The sequence below is a fragment of the Giraffa tippelskirchi genome, chromosome 4 (assembly GCF_054371585.1).
Source record: "Giraffa tippelskirchi isolate mGirTip1 chromosome 4, T2T-mGirTip1v1.2.pri, whole genome shotgun sequence".
Lineage (NCBI taxonomy): Eukaryota > Metazoa > Chordata > Mammalia > Artiodactyla > Giraffidae > Giraffa > Giraffa tippelskirchi.
In genome coordinates, this window is record NC_137278.1 from 22782638 (window position 1) to 22809341 (window position 26704).

A 26704-nucleotide genomic window follows, 5' to 3' on the forward strand; every position below is an offset into this window, starting at 1 on the left:
AGAAACAGTGTCTTCTGAGACAAACATGCATGTGACATGCACCTTTTCAATTTAAAAAAATTATGAAGATCAAAAGATCTTCATTCACTGTTCTAATGAATACACAAAGATCAATGTGGATACACACACACACACACACACACACACACACACCAGTAATTAGAAAGACATGCAGGTAGTTTCTTCAGCTTTAAAGTTAGTATGTTTGATCTTAAATAAACTAAGATCCATTGACTTACATATAAGACAGTATGTATGCATTAAGGCACTACATCAGCTTTAAGGTTTTTTTTTTTTTTTTCAATACTTTTTACCATTTTTCCATTTTTTTTATTGAAAAAAAAAACTTAAAGCTGATGTAGTGTCATAAGGCATACATACTTCCTTATATGTAAGTCAGTGGATCTTAGTTGATTTAAGATCAAACATACTAACTTTAAAGCTAAATAAACTAAACGGTATGGACCTAACACAAGCAGAAGATATTAAGAAGAGGTGGCAAGAATACACAGAAAATCTGTACAAAAAAGATCTTCATGACCCAGATAATCACGATGGTGTGATCACTCACCTAGAGCCAGACATCCTGGAATGTGAAGTGAAGTGAGCCTTAGGAAGCATCTCTACAAAGCTAGACGATGTGATGAAATTCCAGTTGAGCTATTTCAAATCCTAAATGATGATGCTGTGAAAGTGCTGCACTCAATATGCCAGCAAATTTGGAAAACTCAGCAGTAGCCACAGGACTGGAAAACGTCAGTTTTCATTCCAATCCCAAAGAGAGGCAATGCCAAAGAATCCTCAAACAACTACTGTACAATTGCACTCATCTCACACGCTAGTAAAGTAATGCTCAAAATTCTCCAAGCCAGGCTTCAGCAATACGTGAACTGTGAACTTCCAGATGTTTAAGCTGGTTTTAGAAAAGGCAGAGGAACCAGAGGTCAAACTGCCAACATCCGCTGGATCATCGAAAAAGCAAGAGAGTTTCAGAAAAATACCTATTTCTGCTTTATTGACTATGCCAAAGGCTTTGACTGTGTGGGTCACAATAAACTATGGAAAATTCTGAAAGAGATGGGACTAACAGACCACCTGACCTGCCTCTTGAGAAATCTGTATGCAGGTCAGGAAACAACAGTTAGAACTGGACATGGAACAACAGACTGGTTCCATATAGGAAAGGGAGTATGTCAAGGCTGTATATTGTCACCCTGCTTATTTAACTTATATGCAGAGTACATCATGAGAAACTCTGGGCTGGAGGAAGCACAAGCTGGAATCAAGATTGCCGGGAGAAATATCAATAACCTCAGATATGCAGATGACACCACCCTGGCAGAAAGTGAAGAAGAACTAAAGAGCCTCTTGATGAACGTGAAAGAGGAGAGTGAAAAAGTTGGCTTAAAGCTCAACATTCAGAAAACTAAGATCACGGCATCTGGTCCCATCACTTCATGGCAAATAGATGAGGAAACAGTGGAAACAGTGGCTGACTTTATTTTTCTGGGCTCCAAAATCACTGCAGATGGGGATTGCAGCCATGAAATTAAAAGACGCTTATTCCTTGGAAGGCAAGTTATGACCAACCTAAACAGCATATTAAAAAGCAGAGACATTACTTTGCCAACAAAGGTCTGTCTAGTCAAAGCTATGGTTTTTCCAGTAGTCATGTATGGATGGGAGAGTTGGACTATAAAGAAAGCTGAGCACCGAAGAATTGATGCTTCTGAACTGTGGTGCTGGAGAAGACTCTTGAGAGTCCCTTGAACTGCAATAAGATTCAACCAGTTCATCCTAAAGGAGATCAGTCCTGAGTATTCATTGGAAGGACTGACGTTGAAGCTGTAACTCCAATACTTTGGCCACCTCATGCGAAGAGCTGACTCATTTGAAAAGACCCTGATGCTGGGAAAGATTGAGGGCAGGAGGAGGAGGGGACGACAGAGGATGAGATGGTTGGATGGCATCACTGACTCAATGGACATGAGTTTGAGAAAACTCCGGGAGTTGGTGACGGACAGGGAGGCCTGGCGTGCTGCAGTTCATGGGGTCACGAAGAGTTGGACACGACTGAGCGACTGAACTGGTGTCTAAAACCTTATTATGTATAAAAGTAGAGGTGGGCAGAATCATGGTCCCCAAAGAGGTATATCCTAATCCTCGGATCTGCGAACATGCTATGGTAACGGCAAAGGGACTTTGCTGATGTGATTAATGGTCCAGTCCCTGTGATGGGGAGATTATCCAGGGCTATCCACACATGCTCCCATCTTGTCACGTGAGTCCTTGAAAGTGAGACCCTTTCCTGGCTTTGGTCAGCGAGAAGTATGTGAAGGCAGAGAATCAGAGAGAGGCAGTGTTGTTGGCTTTGAAGATGGAGGAGAGGGGCCACGAGCCAAAGAAGGGAGATTCACTTCCTTCACTCACCACTGGATTCTCCCCTGGAACCTCCAGACAACAATGGAGCCCTTCCTAAACCTGGACTTCAGCCCAGAGAGACCCCTGTCCAACCTCTCACTTATAAAATTTAAGACAATCAGTGATATTATTTAAGCCATTGGGGGGGTGTGGTAATCAGTTACAATAGCACTAGAAAAAGAAATACATGGCGGCAATTTTTTTTTTTTTTACTTTTTCGTTTCTTCTCCATTTTTAAAGGAGAAACACACAGATAAATTGTGTCAAGGAGAAGGTGATTATAACTGAAACACACGAAATCCAGGCTATTTGAGGAATAAAGAAGAAATGGGGGATGAAAGTCTTGGGGGGTATATGGTGTTTTTATTCCATTTCTCAAAGAGCAAGGAAGGAAGTGGTTCTATTTCTTGTTACAAAAAAGAGACCAGATAAGGGGCAGATGTGGCCTCCATATAAGAAATATCATCAACAGATCCAATCTGCTTCAGAAAATAGTGGGTGCCTCCCTGAGGAAGAAAGATTATCATTTGCTGAAGACCTCTAACACTGAACAGATAAGACTAGGATTGGAATTCTGACTCAGCTACTAACTTGCTTCTGACCTTGAACAAATTACTTAACTTCTAACTCTAACCTTCAGTGTGCTTATTTCAAACCGAGATGTAATATCAACTTTGCAGGGCACTGTGATGATAACTAAAGAGAAGGTCAAGTGGAGAGCCAGCTTCTGGTACATAATAAGTGAACAATGAATGGGAGCTATTACCACTGTTATTACACAGCACGTGCAATGATCTCTGTAGATGACAGATAACTCCTGGGGTTTTATAATTTATTGTTAGCTTGACCTTCATTTAGTATGTGTGGCAGGAACCATTTTCCTGTCCTTTGCACAGTTACTACCCAGGCCTGCAGAGGAAGACGTTCCCTGATGGGTCCTGAGAAGGAAAGTACTGCTCCTCTCTCCGCCTTTCCGCCTTTCACTTCCGGAGGAGGAGGAGGGACAGCTGATGACCTGAGGGGGAAGACACTGACGATGGGTGGCTAGTCCTTTCCCTTTCTTTCTGAGATGTGCCTGTGACTTTTCTTCTGCTCTTGTCCTCCCGGTGGCGAACATTTGTGGGATAAGTGCGGACTTTGGTTCAAGTGAGGCATTATGTGTCCAATACATTCATGTGACTACTGAACATTTGAAATGTGACTTGTCTTTGTTAACAAGTAAGTCCGCAACAGATGGTAAAGAGCATGCAAAAGAAAAAACAAAACAGCAAAAACAAAAACATGAAAATACCTCACTCATATTTTTATGGGCTTCCCTGGTAGCTCGGATGGTAAAGAATCTGATTGCAATGCAGGAGACCTGGGTTGAAACGGTAACATTTAGGACAATTTTACCTATTTTGTGTCACCTTTTTTTAATGTGACTACCAGAACTTCTCAAATTCCACAGGTCGTTCACATCACCGTTCTACTGGGCAGCACCAACCCAGAGGCCACCGCTCGGAGTCACATGGGTAGGAATCAAGGTGGGAGGCAGCACTCTTGCAGACGCACTCATGCTCTCCAAATAAAATATCCTCGTGTTTGGCAGGGATGTCTGAAGATCTGGGCAGGGAGCAAGTACGAGGAAGGCTGACAGTACAAAATCAACCATGCTTGCCACTCCAATCCTCCCAACAATGAAGTAACTGATCATCTGGCTGATCCCCCTGACTCTTAACTGAATATAACTTTGGAAAACAAGACACTATTTACTGCTCTTTCCCCAACAAGCCCCAAAGATATGATGGAAATACTTCAATTCAGACAACCACAAAGCCAAGGTAGCAGTATTCTCGTGGTCCTTAGGGGCACAGAATTCAAAACCATTTATGTTGATTTCAGTTGAGAGATCTATTGAGGGTGATTTTCAGCAGCAACAAACATGGGCATGAGTGGCAAAGATCCCTAGAGAAAGGTCTCTGAGACAAGTGGGATTTCATAGAAAAAAAGACAGCAACAGTAGCCACTGGGACACAACTGAGAGGAATACAAGAGCTTAAATGGGGCAATGGAAATCAGGGAGGCAGAGTGACTGCAGACAGGGACATGGAGAGGAGACAACCTGGATACTTTTTCTTTCCTCCATGGGGAACACACATCACAGTTAACCTCCTGATGGGAGACCTACCCAACCAATCTCTGGATAAGCGGTTTGACCTGATATGCTGGCAAAGTTAAACCCAGTGGGGGTTTTCTCTGTCGATTCCCCTTCTCCCTCACTCATCCAAGCCTCTTCCATGCTCTACAGCATTGTAGGAATGTGTGTGGATTGAACTCAGAACAGGATTTTGCTTGGCTCTTTCAGAGCTGGTGATTTGCTTGAGTTTTCTAAATTACAAGGTGATGGAGTTGAGGTTGGTACTGTTTTAATTTTTTTCTCTTTTTCTTTTAGGATTTTTAAAATGAGATGCATAGAAAACTTGGGGCAGGATTAATTTAACTTCAGATTTGCTGAAGAAGCTACTTCTAGAGTGAAAGAAGATGTATTCTGCCGAAGGAACCTGATTTATCACCCAGACACCTAATGCAGCCCTCTCTGTAAGACTGAGCAGAAACCAGGAAAACCATCTCTGAACTTTACTTTCGTTGAACTTACGAATTTTGGATTTTGATGGAATTGAACTTTAACTAAAAGGGCAAGTGGATTTGATTTTAAGGATGTCAATTTCTCCCTGGGAATTTAACCACAGGAATTTAAATTTGGGCCATTTTAAAGTTGCTGACCTGTAACACTTGGCCTATTTCTACTCTCATTTAAACTCGTGACTTAACTTAAAACTTGTGATGAATTTTAATCCTCAGTTCAATTGGGCAAAAATCTGAGATGGGAAGCAGAACAGAGAGTGAATTTTTAGCCTCGTCCACAGGAAGGCGGAAGAGGGTCTCTTCTGACCTGGGTTGGAGTTTTCTATAACTGAGGTTGCGCTGCCATGACTGGTCCCAGGAGGATGCACCACCAGACTCACAGGTATGAGAGGAGTGGCCTCAGGGAGTGGGTGTGGTGGGGCGGGTAACAGCACCAGGTCCGACAGACTCTGGACTCCTCTCTCCCCTCACTGGCAAGAGGTTTCATTATCAAGCCCAATTAATTAAGCAAGCCAAAAGCCCCTTGTCCTCTCCTCATCTTTCCATTATGAGGAGAAAACTTCCACTCCAACCAAAACTATAGGAAGCACACTGCAGGCATCCCTCTGCCCCTCTCCTGACTCCTCCCCACTGGATGATAGCAGACTTCAGAGCCACACGTTAATGTCCCAACCCCAGTCTGCCCTGCCTGTCAGTGCACACCCATCCTTAGCTTCCTTCTAGAATGACTTTCTGCAGCCGCTCTTAACCAGCCAAGTTTCAAACAAGTGTGAACTTTCGTGAAAGACAGACTATTGGGCTGCAGATCCATGCCATGTCCCCCAATTCCAGCTCTTCCAACAGTATTTATTTATTGTTGATATTCATTTTCATCCTCCTGAATTCTAAAAGGGGGTGTGAGTAAAGAAGGAATGGAGCCATGATTAATCATCACCCTCAAACTCTACTGCATCCAAGCCCTGGAAAAATCAATCACTTCTTCTCTAAAGCAAAATCCTGGCCTGGGAATGAAACTGAGGAAGAGGTGAATGTATGCCTCTCCCAGAGAACTCTCTGCTAAGCTTGATTAATATTAAAAAATGTATATGTTCACTAAAAAAATTATAAAAGCTAAACTTTGTAGAAGGAAAAGATTTGTTGCAAGCTCAAAAATTCATAGAGTGATATCATGATATTACCATGCACATATTCCATTTACATTTTCAAGTTCTTTCTGACACCTCTACATTTTGATTAGGATTTACACTATTTTGAGGAGCTGAACTATAAGACAATCCTTTACGCACTGACCAGACACATCTTCATTATTTTTTGTATTACACATATTTAGGAAGTTCCACGTGGGCACCAGGATGGCTGTGGTTTTGAAAAGAATAACTTATAACTGGTTCTCAAAGTGTGGGCCACAAACCACAAGGGTCCATGACTCTTTCACGAGGTTCACAAGGTCAAAATTATTTTGATAATGACATGAAAACATTATTTACCTTTTTTCACCGTGTTGACACTTATATGATGGTAAAAAAGCAATGGTAGATAAAACTGGGGACTTAGCACAATCAAGGGAGTGGCAGCACCAAGCTGCCCTAAGAATCACTGTGCTCTCCACTGGTATTTTCTTTTGAGAATGTTCTTGATGAAGGAGTAAAAATAATTCATTAAATCTCAACCACTGAGTGCATTATCTCTGAAGGACTGAGAAATACACATAAACTGCCTCACTGTGTACTGAAATATAATAAAGAAAAAGTGTTTGAATGACTCTTTGAGTCATGAAGAGGTGAAGTAGCTGCTTTGGCATACATTACCATTCGTGCTTGAAAGAAAGACTTAATAGACAAATTATGGCTATTCAGACTTGACTATTTGGCAAACATTTTCTCCAACGTGAACAAAGTGAGCCTGTCACTTCAAGGAAAATAACTCACAGTATTTGTTGTCAATGACACAACTTAAGCTTTCAAGCAAAAATCGGAATTTTGGAAAACTTGTACCCACAACTGTGAGCTTGACAGCTTCCCAATGCTTAAAGACTCACTGGATGAGATGAGTGTTCAGAATAATCCATGTGATTTTGTTGATGTATAAGGCTCTGTATCAACATTTGGATGATTTGCATAACTCAGTGAGCCAATTTTCCAAATGCTTAATGCATTATATTCCAAATCATACACGGGTAAAAGATCCATTCAAAGTGCGATCTAGAACAACAATTTTAGTATAATGGAGCACAGAGATATCAAGGATAGGGTTTCTGATTCTACACTACAACTAGCCTGTAAGAATCTATCATTTGTTGAGAGTTTTAGTGTGGCAAGAACACTCAAAATTACACCACAGGCCATTAAAGCACACCTCCCTTTTCTAACCTTGTATCTGTGTAAGGCTGAAAACATCATCTTCTTCAACCCTACAAAAACTGAATACAGAAACAAACATGAGAACCTAGCTCTGTTCTATTAATATCAAGCCAGATGTGTAACCGTAAAATGATGTCACTCTTTCATTATTTTTTTTGGTGAAATAATTATCTTTCTATTTTCCAATAAGAGGTGCTATTACCATCAACCTATAAATGGGTCTATTATTGGTAGTCTTAAGTGAATTAAACACATATTTTTAAAATATATTGGTTTTAATTTCTAATATGATAAATATCAACAGATATTACATAAACAAAGGTTGTTTAGGGTCCTCAATAATTGCTAAGAATAATACAGCATCCACAAATCAAAAGATGTAAAAACTGTCCATCTATGATAATAACTATTTGAACAACCACTTTAAGGAGTATCTGTTTTTATACTACGCAAGATACCTGGACCTTTGGAGATAAAAGGCAACATCTTCGCCCTCAACGAATTTCTAATTCTCAATTACTATTATTTTACTGTAAAGAAAAAAAATCTTAATTTCAAGTTTCTTACAGACATGTCTTTTTTGTCTTTATGTCTCCAATGGCAACTAATAGAGTATACAGCACACAATAATGCCTAAATACTTTATAAATCTGTATAGCATGTATTTGATTGATGCATCAGAAAGTCATATATCATGCCATGCAATTAGGAAATATGCATTACCTGAACATTTTTACATAGATTTCTGACACCAATTGTTCATTATGGTGAAAAATGCACTCCCATTCTTAGTTAACAGACAGCATTAGCACCAGAAAGATCCTGAAGTTATAACTACAATGCAGCCTTTTGCTTGTGACTTAAACTTCTGAAGTAAAATTTATTTTTAGATTATATCATGGTTTTTAAGATAAATCTATTTTTCCAGATTTTTTACAGCAAGTAGTCTAGACAATAGGATAAGGGAGGAAATAGTAGCTTAGTTCAAGAATCTAAAGTCTTATGAACAAGAGATGCCCTCATGCTGTTTCCACAGCTTCAGAAGGCAGAACCAGAAAGTGGGTAACATAAGAAGAGAAAGAAAGATTCCTTATGTGTATGTATGTGTCTGTGTGTGTGTGTGTAAATAAATACAGAAGCAGAGGTAGTGGCTTAATTAATAATAGAAATGATGCTCAAGGTGAGAGGTCAGACTAAAGAGGTTCTCAAGAATTTTTCTGCTCTAACTCAAAGGGGATACTATCAGGAACAAACAGTGGAAGCTGAAACCCAGGGTGCACATGGGTGGGGAGCAGGTGGTAAATGCCTACTCAATCCAGTTTGAGAAGCATCGGGCAGGGCACTAGCAGGCACTTCTAATTCTGTGATTACCGAGCTTTTAAAAGAAGGATTTGGGCAAACTCCTGAGGAGCACTTCCTAAGTAGGAGGAGTATTTTCCACATCCTTATTTTTGGATGTAGCTCTACCAGCAACCGAGAGTGAGCACTGAGCACAGAACACGAAGGCTGGGATTACACGCAAGTGCCCCCTTCTATAACCACAGCATGTCTGAACCAAGCAAATAGTGTTCTGACCCGCATTTCAGCTTCGCTGGTCATTTTTCTGGATTTCTAAGTCACTAACTGGTTCTCTAGTCCTTCTATAAAAATGTTTCTAATTCCTGCTTTGGAAAAGCAATAGGAGAGCAACCCTAACCTGACTCAACTGGAAAGCGGCAATTGAGAACTAGAGCCAATGCACTTGAAACACTTGTATTCTTTTCCCTTCTGCATATTCATCACCTCGAATGTCATGCAAATTCAATCTTAGCCTACATGACATAATGTTGTTTTGTGAATATTTTCCCCAGAATGTCTATGCATTCTGCTAGAGCAAGCAACTATTATTATGAAGGTAAAGTGCCTTCGCAGACTTATTTCATCACAGAATGGGTATGAAATTCAGGCTTTGGGGATATTCCTCTATGAATTCTAGTATCTGAATACTTGTTAGGCCCTCTAGTAGGAGTTCACCATTCTTTCCAAAAGTTTGGCTCTCAATTAAATGTGGGTACACATTTGAAAACTGCACACTATATATGAGTAACATACACTTATTTTACATTTTTTACATCATGTACAAGCTGTGGCAACATCTGGTGTTTTGCAAACTTGGCCACATCCAGCCGCATTTCCTTTTCCAAATGTGTCCTCTGACGTGTGAGGGTTGTATTTCAACATGAATTTTACACCCTCTCTCTCTAGGACAGCATCGTGTGATTTCAAAGACACATTGCACCTAAACTTTGTATTTGTCCTCTCTGAATGGAAAACTTAAAGCTTTCCAATTAATGAAACAAGAACAGGCATAAAGCTAAAGATAGCAAATTAATGTGGCTGTCTCACTTTTCTATAGCTTGACTTAGTAGGAAACCACCTATTGACACATTCTACGGTAAAATATCTTGCTGAGAATTACACCATCTGGGCTAAGAGAAAGCAATACCACAATTAACTGACTCGATCCCAACTGGGTCAGCTATGCATCTTTTCCTCGGAAAAAGTGCACATACGCCCACAAACAACTGGGTCATACATTTTCTCGTGGTCGGAAGGTATCTTAAAGATACATGATTAAGAAACTAAGCAATGAGAATGTGCTGTAACTTAAAATCATCTGACTTAAAACATAAATAACAATCTGAGTAGACTCTGCATCTAACTCCTAGGTTTGCTTAATCATGAGCAAATGGCCACTGTTGCAAAGTCTAGTCTGTTTGTCCACCCCCATACACGTGCTCACAATTAGAACATGGCCTTGGTGGCTATGCTAGGCTTTGTCTCTGCCCTTAGACAAAATACATAAAACCTTCTTCAGCCTGGGCCCCTCCATCTCCCTGGCCAGTCTGTTCGCTTGTCAAGCTCCTTCAGCCGGTTCACAGGTCCCACCCAGCTCGGGAGCCATTTCCTTGGATTTCAACACCCCTCTTGGCTCATCCCTTTCCCTCCAAAACACACTTCTAGCATTGCTGGTACTTAATTGGACTCCAGCTTCTTCTCACCCTTGGAGATTTATCCACTATTTGCTGGACTCTTGTCTTTTCCCAGATATTGCGAGGCTCCTGCCGGGCCTTCCTCATTTAGACTCAGCCCTGCTCTGGAAAAATCCATCCCATGACAGGCTGCTCCTCTTGGACTGAAAATGCCTGGGGCTCTCTGGCCCTACTTTTCTCCCACAGTTGCTACAAAGGCTCCAGGTCCCTTGACTCTAGCTGTTTGTTCTACTTCTTAGAAATAGTACAGTTCAGTACTTAAGAGCAAAGACCCTGGAATAAGCCTCCCTGAGTTCAAATTAACCTTGTTGAACCTCAGTTTCCTCACCTATTCAAATCAGGGCAATGCTATTATCTATTTCATAGATTCCTCAGTTACAGCCTCTGCTTTAAGGAGGCAGGAGTCTAACAGAGATTCCTGAGGCTAAACCAAGGAGCTGAGAAGTCGCAGGTCCAAAGTTCAAAGCCATGTAACTCTACATGTGTGCTCTTTTCAGGTATATCATGCTAAATTCTTTTATAACCATCCTTGTTTTTTTCTTAACAACAACAAAAATGATTATCTCCTTTTTACAGTATTGGTTATAAAATTTCAAACCAAGTTATTAACTGAATTAATTGAGTTACAATAAGGAAATGAAGTCCTTGGTTACCCACCACTATTAATCTAGCAAGGTAGTTAAAACTAGCATTTCCAGTAGATGGTTGAACCTCACCTGTGCCAATCTCCAAATGAATGACTTGGTTTCTTAGACTCGACACTCAGTTTTCAGGATAATACAAGCTATAGTAAAAATACATGGGGTAGGGTCCTGGGCAGACTGGGCAACTTGGTAGAAAGAGAAGGTAGAAAGAGAAGGTAGCAGCAAAGACAGGGGAGAGAAAGTGAAAGGAAGTCCCAAAGATAATGCTGTTTAGAGCTGAGACCAGCAGCCAGAAGATTTTCTAGGAGAGAGAATGCCCCGTGTCCAAGCAATGAGAAATCCACATTTGTGGTAAGCAGGGGTGTCTGTGTGAGAGGGGCAAGAAGGGGAGGGGAAGGACCCATACAATCTATTGATGTGAAACTCTACATTGTTGAAGGACCAACAATAGGACTTAGAATCCAGTTAAAGGGCTCACCTAGACACACAGTAGACATTGGAAAATGCCACAGAGACTCCTTTTGGCAATTCTACCACCCAATCACGTCCTAAGCGTTATTTACGTGAAAATTTTTTAAGATGTTGATTTTCACTGCAGCAAAGTTGTTAGCCTGCCTCTGAATGCAGGAAACGTGGGCTTGGTACTGGAGGTTCTTTCCACTTGTCAGTTGGAAAGAAGAGGATGGAGTATTTACTATAAAATGACATATTACAAGAACAACTATAACATGCACAAAATGGATGTGCAAATTACAACCAGGAAGCCTGATTCAGACTACCTGCACAACTGTGATAGAGGAAAACGACCTCCCAATGCAAATACATCATGCTCAGCAAAAAACGAAACCACCAACCATGTAAGTATCCCTCGTTTCAAGAAAGGAAACAAAAACAAATTGACAGACTGGAAGAGCAATTTTCATTTCTTCTAAAATGGCCACTCTATGTGAAGCTATCTTTTTGGTTACCTTGGTCACAGCTTTTGGAGAAAAGGTCACTGCGTCCACCACAGTGATGAGGTCGCCCGGGAGGAGGCGATCGAAGTACTTCATGCAGACGCCATAGGCATGCAGCCACTCTGAGGGGGATGCCGGGACTTGTTTAACGAGGTGAGGGTCTCCAGTCCAGAACAGCTTCTGTAACCAGATGGTGTACAGAGAGCTTGGGGAAAGCATGCGGCCATCCTTTCCAGGGATTTTGGGAACAAGTTTGGAAATGGATAAGATATTCTGACTTGAAAGGATTGGCTCCAACGCCTCAAGAGGATTCATGTTTTCATCAGTCAGCTTTTTGTAATCAAGACCTATTGGAAAGGCAAGAAAAAGAGAGAGTAGTTCATCCCAACATAAACATACAGGAACTTTCAAACCCACACAGGGCCTCTCTGCATGGCTGAACGAGAAGATTCAGTTCCAACAGACAGCTTCGTTTGTCACTGAGATAAAACTGAAAATCTGAGTTCCAATCCTGCCTGCAGTTTGGCCAACTGTGCAGCCCTGAACAGGTCACTCTGAGTCCCAGCGTCCTCACGTGTACCCTGGGCCTGGCAGTATCTCCTCGCTTCCTCAGTGCCCCGTGCCACTTACACCCTCTTTGGTGCTCTCACCAAACTCACCATGTTCATTTGTCATGCATCTGACATCCATCAATTACCTAAAGGCAGGGACTGAACCTTACTCCTTTTCCTCTGTGTCTGGTCCAGGGTCAAATTCAGTTACTCAGTAAATCACTGATAAACTCGAGTAAATTCTCACAATCATTATGAATAGCAGATGAAAGTAAATTATAAAGGCTTCCCAGGTGGCTCTGACGGTAAAGAATCTGCCTGCAATGCAGGAGACCTGGGTTCAGTAAATTATAAAATTTCATACAGATTTGAGAGATTTTAATGTAGTTAATTCCCTCCCCCACCCCCCGTTTTCTTTCCCTGTCTTTAATTGCATACCTTCTGGTTAACCTCTTAGTTACGAGCATAAAGACAAACAGACACCATTCTACAGATTTCCACAATTCATTCAAGATTCAAAAGCTCTTATTTCAAAGGCTTCATACATTCTTTAAACACATAGATTCCACTGAAGTAAAATTCTGCCAAACGGCCTATTTTAAAGTGTCTAAACCTTGTCATTTATATAGATAAAATATAAACAATTGGAGTAGGGAAAAAAAGACCTCAGAAACTTTGGATTTTAATACCAGGCCTTCTGTAAGTCACTGTGTGACCTAACTTTCTCTAGTATTTAAGTCTCTCAATAGTAAGTAAAGGAGCTGGAGAGATGATAACTAAAGTCAATTAGCATCAAAATACTGTGGTTTCACAGTTATGCCAGCCACGGTGCAGGAACACGATCGTGTACCGAAAATGAAGTCCGAGACTGAATTTAAAGAATGAGTTCAGGCAGGAAGATGATCATCTTACCTGATGCCACTACCTTAAATTTCTTCAGTAGCCGAACGTGGGTTTCCGGTTTAATGGCGTAGTTCCCGAGATCCGCACAGCCACAGCTCTCCAGCAGAGTGAAATAGTACAGCAGCCTTTCGTGATCAAAGCCACCGATCGTGGGGTAAATATACTTGACCATATGCCTGTGAAAGCCTTCAGGGTCGGTCTTCAATGTCTCAAAGAGATGAAGGGACTGGGCGCGGTTTTCAATTTCTACTGTGGACAAACTGTGGGAGAGGTAAGAGACAAATTATGTTAAGATTGGTAAGATTTGGTTCCGTTATTTTTTTTTAAAGTGCCCTTTTTTTGGAAACCTAGGAAGAAAGGCTGCTGCTGCTGCTGCTGCTAAGTCGCTTCAGTCGTGTCCAACTCCGTGCGACCCCATAGATGGCAGCCACCAGGCTCCGCTGTCCCCGGGATTCTCCAGGCAAGAATACTGGAGTGGGTTGCCATTTCCTTCTCCAGTGCATGAAAGGGAAAAGTGAAAGTGAAGTCACTCAGTCGTGTCTGACTCTTAGCGACCCCATGGACTGTAGCCTACCAGGCTCCTCCATCCATGGGATTTTCCAGGCAAGAGTACTGGAGTGGGGTGCCATTGCCTTCTCCAGAAGAAAGGCTACTTCTCACAAATTCTTCTTGCTGCCTAATCAAATACAGTAGTACCATTTGTCTCTGATACAGCTGCAGGTTGTTTCCATTTCAAATGGTACTACAGGATTTTCACATTACCTCATGTGGGTCTAAAGTAACCCTGGAAAGTCATATTATTTCACATTTCTGCAGCAGGAGCAGCCAAGTGTTTACTAGCTAGGAAATGAACCCAGATCTGTCACCTTCCATTATGCATTATTTATTCATGTCATAAGAAGAAACATAAAACTTGAGCTTCATTCAGTTCAGTTCAAGTTGCTCAGTTGTGTCCGACTCTTTGCGACCCCATGAACCACAGCACTCCAGGCCTCCCTGTCCATCACCAACTCCTGGAGTCCACCCAAACCCATGTCCATCGAGTCGGTGATGCCATCCAGCCATCTCATCCTCTGTTGTCCCCTTCTCCTCCTGCCCTCAATCTTTCCCAGCATCAGGGTCTTTTCAAATGAGTCAGCTCTTCGCATCAGATGGCCAAAGTACTGGAGTTTCAGCTTCAACATCAGTCCTTCCAATGAACACCTGGGACTGATCTCCTTTAGGATGGACTGGTTGGATCTCCTTGCAGTCCAAGGGACTCTCAAGAGTCTTCTCCAACACCACAGTTCAAAAGCATCAATTCTTTGGCACTCAGCTTTCTTTAATGCCAACTCTCACATCCATACATGACTACTGGAAAAACCATAGCCTTGACTAGACGGACCTTTGCTGACAAAGTAATATCTCTGCTTTATAATATCCTGTCTAGGTTGGTCATAACTTTCCTTCCAAGGAGTAAGCGTCTTTTAATTTCATGGCTGCAATCACCATCTGCAGTGATACTGGAGCCCAGAAAAATAAAGTCAGCCACTATTTCCCCATCTATTTACCATGAAGTGATGGGACTGGATGCCATGATCTTAGTTTGCTGAATGTTGAGCTTTAAGCCAACTTTTTCACTCTCTTCTTTCACTTTCATCAAGAGAAATGTAAACAAACTTATTATTTCAGGAATTTAGGAAAAAGGGAGGTGAAGAAAAATGCCCAACTTTCTGGCATGAATTTTACATCCAAGAGGCTAGAACTGATATTCAGAAGACATAACCTGGATACTGTGTCCAAACAGAATAAAAACAGGAAAGAAGGGATACTTGCACTTGAATTGTCTGTAGTAAAGAAGCCACTTGAATAAAGCACACATCTTCATGTTTTAATCTTGACTTAGATGTTTCTGTAATGTAATTTATTAAAAGTCATTTAATGTCAAACTTTTGAAAACAATTTTAAGGGGCTTTGTTTGGTTAATCAGTTTGTGTCAAATGGGTGATGGAGAGGGCTCAATTTTGGTATCATACTTTCCTCTGGACAGAACTCAGTGCCTCCTGCCCAGTTTAATCCTGACACCCCTCAAAGGAAGAGCTTCAGGCTTTCTAGCGGTAAGAGGTCTTCAGGCAGCACTGGGCTCTAATGGAAACACCCAGCTGCCAGAGCTCATAGTCGCAGCAGAGAAAGAACTTGGGAGCAGAGAGTGAGACCTGGAGCATGAAGTGAGACCTCAAGCAGGGTTAAAGTTAGGCTTCATATAGTTTAAAAGCAACTCCTCTGAAATACGACATTCTGTTTATTGGAATTCCCTCTTTTAGAAAGTGCCAAGACATGTTTTTGTTTTATGTAAATAAAGTTAATACATGATAACTTTAAAATCTGTACAAGGGTGTGATAATACTTGAGATGATGGCAGCAATCTATAAAGTCAAAATATCAAGCAATTCCAAAATGCTTTTTTAACTTTCACTTCAAGAGAAATCCTATTTTTCTATTAAAATACAATTCAAACATTTGCAAACATATCCCTCTCTATAAAAATGTTCCTGGACTATAAAAATGCCCCACAGTTTCCTGCTATTCATAACATGCTTTAATTATTTACTAGTTTGCCTGTCTTCCACATAGACTATGTACCACTTGATGGCAAAAATGACACCACATCTTCTTTAGCTTTAGTTTCTCAGTACCAAGCACCAGTGTGTGGTACAAAGGAAACACTCGGCATGTGCCTTATGAATGCCGAATACATGGGAGGATGAACAAAACTTCAGTGTCCTCTACAGACAAGAGACCGTGCTCAGCACCAAGGAGGGTATCAAGATTTACAACACAGAGCTCTCAGCCAGCAGTGTGAGAATCCAGTTGCATTCTAAATAATTAAACAACAATGCACGATAATGGTGTGGGCTAACAAAGGACATGCAATTATATCCCAATCAAGAGGAGCACCACTTGTAGACATAGAGAACAGAATTATAGACAGAGCAGGGGAAGAAAAGGGTGGGATGAATTGAAAGAGTAGCATTGAAATATATATATACCACATGTAAAATAGAGTGGGAAATTGCCATATAATACAAGGAGCTGAACCTGGTGCTTTGTGACAACTGAGGGGTGGGAGGGAGGTGACATATGTATACTTACGGCTGATTCACACTGATGTATGGCAGAAACCAACACAACACTGTAAAGCAATTATCCTTCAATTAAAAAAAATAAAAGGGTAAGGCCACTAAAGCTGTAACTTCAGAGGAGGTAGATATCAGTGACAACAGAAGGTTTATTGAAAGAAGTGCGTGAAGTTGGTATTGTAGAAAGGAATGAAGCAGAAATAATATGAACGAAAGTATCAAGACAAGAGAGCATAAGGCCTGTACAGGAAAGAGTGAGTATAAATGGATGGCTAGTCCCAAACTCTTCCGGATCCTACAACTATTCAAAGTGTGCAAGGTCATCTCTGAAATACACAGGCAGGCCTTGTTTTACTGTGCTTTGCTTTACTATACTTCACAGATACTTGATTTTTTTTTTTTTTTTAGACAAATGTTAGCTTGGTGGCACCCCTGCGTCATACAAGATGACTGGTGTCATTTTCCCAAGAGCATTTGCTAACTTCGTGTCTCTGTGTCACATTTTGGTAATTCTCACAATATTTCAAACTTTGTCATTATTATTATATTTGTTATGGTGATCTGTGATCAGTGATCTTTGATCTGACTATTGCAATTGTTTTGGAATTTTTAAGCAATGAAGTATCTTTTAATTAAGGTCTGCACATTTTTTAGATGTAATTATTTTTGCACACTTACAGACTGCAATACAGTGTAAATGTAACTTTTATATGCACTGGGAAACAAAAATTCATGTACTAGCTTTATTGTGATATTGGCTTTATTGCAGTGATCTATAACCAAACCTGCAATATCTCCAAGGTATGCCTGTACTGTATACTCAGTGGTATATGAAAGTCACAGAATTTCTGATGTTCCTTTGTAATTTGCTAAGTGAAGTCTGAAAACAATGTAGCGAAGAAGTAAATAAGAAGCTGTGTCATCCTGTTAAGATGATTCATACTCACAAAGATTTGCAAGCAGAAGAACATGCTCGATGGAAGAAGGAAAAAAGAAAAAAAAAACAAAAAACCTTGCACTCGTTACACTGATAACTGTGCCAGACAAGTGGAATCTGGGTAATTACCAACTTGAAAGTAAAAATGTTACTCACTCCGTCATGTCCAACTCTTTGTGACCCCATGGACTGTAGCCCGTCAGGTTCCTCTGTCTGTAGGATTCTCCAGGCAAGAATACTGGAGTGGGTTGCCATTTCCTTCTCTAGGAGATCTTCCCGACCCAGGGATTGAACCCAGATCTCCTGCGCTGCAGGCAGATTCTTTACCGTCTGAGCCCCAATTACCAACTTACAGATGAGAAACTGTCATTAAAGACAAGTGACCTGCCTAAGACCAAGTGTCCAGATCTGTTGGGACTCTGTGTGAATGGGTCTGCTCACCTTGTCACAAAGCAGCCACCAATTGATGGAGCTCCAGCACCTGTACTGATAACAAAAACAGGATTCTTTCTCTAACACAGACATTAGTTCTCTCTCCCAGTGGCAAAAATCTAAGAGTTCTCCTGTCATACTTCATTTCTATCACCTGATAAACAGAGTATCTAAGACAAACTCATTTACAAAATGGACAATGACTAAATCATAATAGCTTTAGCTCATCTATGTTTGACTTGGTTCTGAATATAGTCTCTTTCAGTCAACATTACCTTCCCCCTTCCCGCCCACCTACTCTTTTGTGCCTACAATTCAGTTTGCTCAGTGTGCAATTTTCCCTAATTATCTTGTCAAGAGAGATACTGGAATATCTTTACTGACACATGATAAATACGAAAACCTCCCTCTTCAGTAAATTACAAGGTACTAAGATCTTTTATAGATGCCAGTAATCGATAATCCATTTTAATAGTTCTATGGAAAGAAGCTGTTATCTTCCCTTTGGAACAAGAAATGAAATCTCTACTTAGAAAGCAATTCCAAAGAACTCACATTCAAGAAGAGTAGGAAGACATACCATGTGGACTTTTCACTAATCAAATCAGTGGTTGCCCTTAAAAACTGTTTAAGTGCTTTTTCTAAGTTTTAGCTGTAAGGCAGCTCATTAACTTTCAGAGATTAACTACAGGAAGAAGCTAGCATTAGTTATACTAAAGGCACAAGGAATAAATTATTAGTACTAATCCCACGATTAAGGGGCTCTGTAATGGCTTCCAGTTGTCAGTCACCCAAAAAATGTGATTCAAGAACAGCATGAATTGAAAGGACTTATATTCGTATAGGGAAAGAAATTTATTCAAATGTATTGTACTTGACTTAATCTGAGAGTGAGTGATACACCACTCCATGAGTTCACTGTAAGAAGTACACAGAAGGGGTTTGGAAGGAGAGAGGTGAGGGCTCTTGGGAGAGGCTGGAAAGAGCAAAGGGGTGGGCCTAGGAGTGCCCCAAAGACTAACCCCAGAAGTATGAAGATACATAAACCCACATGAAAGACCATGACCACGTGTGAACAGCCCCCCCTCCCCCACTGACTCTTGCCACCACTGTGGAAAGAGATGATTCTACCCTCTAAATGACAACTCCTCCAATGTGAGGAGGGAAACTCCTCCTCAATGTGAGGCAAGCAGTCCAAGGTATTTACCACATAAATGCCTCCGAAGGAACCTGATGGCACAGACCTGATCTGTAGAGCTGCCTGACAGCTGCATATGTGACTAAGTAGGGGAAATGTGGTGAAAAAAATGATGGCCTTTTTCGGCTTCTCCAGCATTTTAGCCAAGTGCCTTCGCAAACCAACAAATGAACTTTCCCTCTGCAAGGTCACCTACGGACTTCACGAGAGACTCAGTAATGAGGACCCAGGATTCGGCTTCCGGTCACACTAGCACGTGGTGAGCTCCTCTGCAGAGCGCTCCCTATGGACAGAGTGGTTATGCGGAAGGAAGACCATGTGCACGGGCTTCGCCTCCTCCAGAAGGACAAGCCTGACCCCTTAAGCCTTCTCATTTCTCATAAACTGTCAACTCCGACTGGTTTATAGAGTCACCTAGTATTACTTCTCTAACAAAAACATTTTAAAGGATATCATAGCACAGACACAGCAATAGGCATCCTGTACTAAGCACTTCTTAGATAGCAAGTATTATGCCATCTCATTTCATTCTTACGAAGCAGGTATCTTATAATTGATATTCACATTGACTTGAAAAATAACTGTTCAAAAATCAGATCTGCAATCTTAGGCTGGCAGCCGTCAGAGGGTGAGTTCAGTAAATCTGGTCTGTTTCCAGAATTAATAGCTGTTTTTGTTTAGTTGTTAGGTCATGTCCGACTCTTTTACAACTCCGTGGGGTGCAGCCCACCAGGCTCTTCTGTCCATGGGATTTCCCTAGGCAAGAATACTGGAGAGGGTTGCCATTTCCTTCTCTAGAGGATCTTCCCAAGGCAAGGACTGAACCTGCGTCTCCTGCTTGGCAGGCAGATTCTTCCCCACTGAGCCACCAAGGAAGCCCAGACTTAAAAGTAGCTACTTTTTTCACCCCTGGGCATCTACTACAACATGCCAGGTATTTTATATAAATATCTCAAAGCTTGCAGCAGTTTTGAGATATCTCACAGCAAAATGGAGTGAGAATACTCATTTTGCAGAGGAGGAAACTCTAGGGGTAGAAGGATGAAACAACTTGTTCACAAGGACACATTAAAAGGAAGTCACAGAGCTGTGGTGTGAATCCAGACCTGCAGGATTCAAAGACTGAGCACTTTTCACAAGATGAGAACAGGCCCCAGATGCATCTTTTTCTTACTACATTTTGTACCAGTATAAGGAATTTTTTCCTTTACTATTTGGGGGGAAAGTGGCCTTAGGTATCATAACACAGAAAAGTAGGTAGCAGATATATGAAAAGAATTGCCTCCATTTGGGTAATGGTAGCATTTAGTTCTTCCGTTTTTAGGACTGGTAGATTTTTTTCTTATGCACAATGCAAATCACAGTCGTGATCAGTATCATGGCCCTTTGGGCCAAAGAAAGATCAAAAGTTAACACATGGCTCAATTTTAAAAAATGGGTAAGACCTATGACCTGAATTTCTATAGTCAAGCCTTCGACTCTAATGTGGATTCTTCCTGGACTTGAATTTTTATTTACCTTATTTTTCAATGTTACAACATACTTTCAAAAAGCTAAGCTGCCTTAAATCCCCCTTTTCACACACTAACTATTCTCACACTAACTCTTCAACTAAGCCAAGAGGAGAAAGCCAGAACTGCGACTTCTCTACAATGTGGCAATCTGGACATCAGCCTATGAATAACAGCAACCCTCAGCTTCTGTTTCAACACAGGAAAAGGTAGATACATTAGTTCATTGACTTTCTCACAGCTATAACATGCTCTTTGCCCATCCTTATGCGTGAGACCACAGACTCCTACCAGACAATATACAACTGATTGTGCAAAACATCACAGCACAGGCAGAGTCCCTTCCCAAAGTCTCAAGAGGTGGCACTGAACTGATCAGCTGAGATGAAGAGGTATCTCACTTGAATAGTATGGCAAATAACAGTCTTTTAAGTAAAGAACAGGGAGCACCAAACACCACTTGCTAAATCAACATCAGGTGTTTTGTTGCTCATAAGTAATGACGTCAGGAGGTAATGATTTCCTGCCTTTGTAATTGCTGTGCATCTGCATAATCACACTGCAATCCGCTGTAATGATATGCTGGGAATGGTCATGCACATTACTAGATTGTCTGATAATTATAATATATTCAGAGACCAATGGGGCATTCTGTTTGGACACATATGACAACCTTTTATGTAACAGTCAATGAAAAGAGACATTTAATGAAGTGCCACAATTTTTTAAGCCAATATGTATTTTATAATAAACATTTATTTGAACATGTCTATGCCTCCAAAATGGTGAAGTTACTGCAATATTTATCACAGATTAATACTGTCACCGATGTAACAATTTCATAAATATTTAAGATGTAGATGGTAGAATTCCAGAAATATTAATAAAATTAAAGATGATAAGTTATAACAGGTCTTGACCATTCAACTGGGATGCTGGGAAAGACTGAAGGCAGGAGGAAAAGGGGACAACAGAGGAGGAGATGGTTGGATGACATCACCGACTCCATGGACATGAGTTTGAGTAAGTTCTGGGAGCTGGTGATGGACAGGGAAGCCTGGCGTGCTGCAGTCCGTGGGGTTTCAAAGAGTCAGACATAACTGAGCAACTGAACTGAACTGACCATTCAACACTGGCCCTCTTCTTTAAACCCTTTTGTCCCATAGCTTCCCTAGAACATTCCTCCCTCTCAATTGCTGATTTTGTCCCTTTTGCTGGCAGTTCTTCCTCTCCCACTAATTGTGGAAGGTCCTCAAAGTTTGTGTTAAGCCTTTCTCCTCTCTCATTCTACATTCACTCCCAAAGAACATCAGCAACATGGCTTATTTATCATCTATGTGCCTATGACTCCCAAATTACTATCTCCAAACTCCACCTTTCCTTATGAATCCCAAATCTGTAAGACACACTGTCCACTTGATCTTTCCTCTTGGGAACTGCCACATGTATAACACTTCTATTCCCTTGCCTTTTCCTCACCCTCCCCTAGCCTTGTGCCCCTAACTACTATTTTCTATTTCAAATGATGTCATCACCCAATGGATTGACCAAGTAAAGTCCTGGACGTAATTTTTTTTTTTTTTATAAATTTATTTATTTTAGTTGGGGGCTAATTACTTTACAATATTGTAATAGTTTTTGCCATACATTGACATGAATCAGCCATGGGTTTACATGTGTTCCCCTTCCTGGACCCCCCACCCACCTCCCTCCCCATCTCATCCCTCTGGGTCATCCCATTGCCCCGGCCCTGAGCACTTGTCTCATGCATCGAACAAGGAATGGTGTTCTGTTTCACATATGATAATATACATGTTTCAATGCTATTCTCCCAGAACGTCCCACCCTCACCTTCTCCCTCAGAGTCCATAAAATTGTTCTATGCATCTGTGTCTCTTATTCTGTCTCGCATATAGGGTTATCGTTACCATCTTTCAAATTCCATATATATGCATTAGTATACTGTATTGTTGTTTTTCTTTCTGGCTTACTTCAGTCTGTATAATGGGCTCCAGTTTCATCCATCTCAGTAGAACCGATTCAAATGTATTTTTTTTAATGGCTGAGTAATATTCCATTGTGTATATGTACCACAGCTTCCTTATCCATTCGTCTGCTGATGGACATCTAGGTTGCTTCCATTAATCTCAAAAATATACAAGCAACTTCTGCAGCTGAATTCCAGAAAAATAAACGACCCAATCAAAAAATGGGCCAAAGAACTAAACAGACATTTCTCCAAAGAAGACATACAGATGGCTAACAAACACATGAAAAGATGCTCAACATCACTCATTATTAGAGAAATGCAAATCAAAACCACAATGAGGTATCATTTCACACCAGTCAGAATGGCTGCTATCCAAAAGTCTACAAGCAATAAATGCTGGAGAGGGTGTGGAGAAAAGGGAACCCTCTTACACTGTTGGTGGGAATGCAAACTAGTACAGCCACTATGGAGAACAGTGTGGAGATTCCTTAAAAAACTGGGAATAGAACTGCCATATGACCCAGCAATCCCACTGCTGGGCATATACACCGAGGAAACCAGAATTGAAAGAGACGCGTGTACCCCAATGTTCATCGCAGCACTGTTTACAATAGCCTGGACGTAATTTTTGACCCTCCTCCTTTCACTCACCTCCATAGCTAGTTTATCCTTATTATTTGACTTATTTAGTGTCATCTATTCTACTTTGCAGATATCTCTGAAGCCCATTCTCATCACTCCTATACTTTCAAAACCCTACTCCAGGCTATGGTCACCCGTCCCATAGTCTATTACTATCATAGATCCCTAAACAGTCCATATGTGTCTGCAATGGCCTCCCTAAAATCTTTCCTCAACATGGTGGCCACAATGATCTTATCAAAATGAAAACCTGAACATATTACCTCTCTCTCTTATCAGAATCCTTAGGTACCTTCCTATCACTCTTAGGAAAGAGCCCACAGCCCGAGATAGGGCCCACATGGTCTTGTTACAAGGTCTGGTTTCCCCCCATCTCACGTCATGCTCCACTGACTCTGGGGGCCTCACCACATCACCATCTATTAGGCCTGCAGAAATCATGTTCCATCCTGTAGAGGGGCTTTTTACAGTAAACTGTGCGGCCTTCCTGGAAAACGCTTCCCATCTTCTCATAGTATATTCAATACTTAATTCTGAGTCAATAGTTATGTCTCAGCTCAAGAATTTCCTCAGGAAAGTCCTCCCTAACTATGCCAAATCCCCTAGTTGGGCTATCTTATACAGGGCCTGTCACAGTTTTAATTTCACATTTGCCTATGTCATTATTCAATTATGATCTGTCTTATACCGTAGACTAAAAGCTCCAGGACAACCCAAATGTCTGCTTTTGTTCACGACTGTAACCCTAGGACCTAACACTATTCCTAGTACACAAGAGATTCTCAGTAAATATCTTTGAATCAATGAATAAAAAAGTCTCAAATTCAGGATTATTATTACTGAAAACAAAAACTAAGACGATTGTTAGCATACTGGTGTCTAGAGAGATGTATGAAGAGAGATTGTACAAAGAGACCAGTCAACAATAGCTCAAAAGGAAAAGTGAAATTGAACATACAACTTCAAGATTCCTCTCAAACAGACTCTGAGAAAAGACACAGACCTAAACTTACACAAGTTGCGTGCTTACCCACTGTCGGTGAACAGGAACTCCAAATGGGTCATAAAAACCTCCCAATGGGAGATGCTGTAGCGCTGGGCCAGAGAAAGAGCGATGCTGTAGACGTTTTCCTCCAGTGTCCTTCACAAATGTGCATCAACCACAGGGAAGGAAAAGAAGAGAAACACATGACCTTAATCAGCAGAGAAAGCGTTCATTAGGACTGCTCTCCAGCTAAAGGGGGTGCAGCCAGTGTAGTCCCTCATAAGGCATTTCACAGTAATTCAGGAAAAGTACACCCAAGGGATTTTAATGCTCCTTCTTCACTGTGGTGCATTGCAATTGACCAAGGAATCGTCTAGATCAATGGACCACAAACGAGCGTGATTCAGCCCCCCTAAGGAAACATTTGGAGAAGGCAATGGCACCCCACTCCAGTACTCTTGCCTGGAAAATCCCATGGACGGAGGAGCCTGGTAGGCTGCAGTCCATGGGGTCGCTGAGTCGGGCACGACTGAGTGACTTCACTTTCGCTTTTCACGTTCATGCATTGGAGAAGGAAATGGCAACCCACTCCAGTATTCTTGCCTGGAGAATCCCAGGGACAGGGGAGCCTGGTGGGCTGCCGTCTATGGGGTCGCACAGAGTCGGACACGACTGAAGTGACTTAGCAGCAGCAGCAGCAGGGAACATTTGATAATTTTGTCTGGAGACATTTTTGATTGTCATGGAAGGTGAGGAAAAAGAGAAAGCGGCTGGCATCTAGTGGGCAGAGGTCAGGGAGGCTGCTGACCAACCTACAATGCACAGAACAGCCTTCCTGCAACAAAGAATGACCCAGTCCAAAACGTACTGAGATCAAAAAATTATGGTCTAGATACTAGAGCCTACAGTGAAAAAGGAATACAAAGAAACGGATCCCGGCCCCACAGGTAAATATCTGAGAAAAACACAGTTAGTCACTCAATAAATTCTCATTTTCTACCCTGGGCCAGCTATGGTGCCAGCTGCTTAAGACATAAAAACAACAAGATATTTCTTGAGGAACTCATAGCCTAATGGAGTGTGTGAGGTGTGAACCAGGCATCAAACAGAATGGGGGAATGTTAAAAGACTACAAAATACTGTGAGGATACAGATGAGAGAACAGGGATTAACTAAGCAGAGGCGGTAAACAGGGAGAAGAGACAAATGGGCTTTTGATAGACAGGGTGTCACAACCATGAATGTACACGGTCCTCAGGTCTACTGAAGGACCTACACCTTATCCTACAGGCAATGGAGACTCAATGCAAAGTTCAAACCAGGGAATGGTGTCATCAGATTTGAGAATCTCTAGGTATGTAAACAATTCTGGTCCAGAGCACCCACATAAAGGCCATTTTGGAGAGACTGTCACAAGACTCCAACTTTCCTGAAGTAAAGGAAACATAAGGATGGAATTCTTCATTGGAAGGATGGTGGACAAAACCCACAGAAACGGGAATGAAATACCTATTACCATCAAGTAATACTGCTAAGACTACACTTAGCCTCACTAAGGAATTTGTAAGGAATTTGAACCGATATTTGTAAGTTGGATCATCCAGAAGCTGGCAAATGATTTCCGTTCAAAGCCAAATAGTAAATCTTTCAGGCTTTACCACCATACGGTCTCAGAAGCATATTCTTCTATTGCTTTTTACTCTTGCTTTTCCACAAACCTTTAAAAATGTAAGTCATTTTTTAAAATGTAAAGGCATTCTATGCTCACAGACTATAGAAAAGAGACCAAGCACTGAATTAAGTCCATCAATACCTGGATTATTAGGTAACTGTCATTAAAAATTATTTCTTAAAGGATTTATTGAGTACTGACACCTACAGGATAGAATGAGAGTTTGTGGAGAACAGGGACCATTAGCAGTTCACCCTTCCTATTATGAGAGTCTGGCACAGCATCTGACACTGGGTATGTACCAAGTATTCACATCTTTATTATCTGATAAAAGTGGGAAGAAACCAAACTATATTCTGTTTTCCTCAAAGTCACCCTAGCCACTGAGACAGTAATAACTAAGATAATACAGACAAAAAAGGACAACTATAATGTATGCACAGAAAACAACAGCTATTAAAATGGATGTATAATTAGTAAGAAAATAAAGAACGGTCACGTTTGAAGGTGGAGCTGCAAAACAGAAGGAAGCAGGTTCTTCAAGGATTCTTTTGTGTGAGATGCTAAAATGCTGTCTCCAAATCAGAAGTGCTAACTCAGAAAACTCATAGATACTTTGAGATATTTTGAATGAGCCATCTAAAGACTGCTGTGTATATTTATAAGCAACAGATTGTGGAGAAGATTCTATTATATATTTATCAAAAGCATATATTTGTCCTC

General features: G+C 41.1%; 1 protein-coding gene across 9 annotated transcripts in view; it reads right to left on the minus strand.

Moving 5' to 3' along the window:
* NBAS (NBAS subunit of NRZ tethering complex) overlaps positions 1–26704 on the minus strand; it is a 325229-nt gene that overhangs the window by 81062 nt on the left and 217463 nt on the right. For all 9 annotated transcript variants that reach the window (XM_081595917.1, XM_081595916.1, XM_081595914.1 and 6 more), the window contains 3 exons: positions 24355–24465; positions 13505–13755; positions 12054–12388 (listed from right to left, as the gene is read on the minus strand). In XM_081595917.1, coding sequence (XP_081452043.1) covers positions 12054–12388; positions 13505–13755; positions 24355–24465 — 697 coding nt within the window. The remainder of the gene's footprint in view (positions 1–12053; positions 12389–13504; positions 13756–24354; positions 24466–26704) is intronic.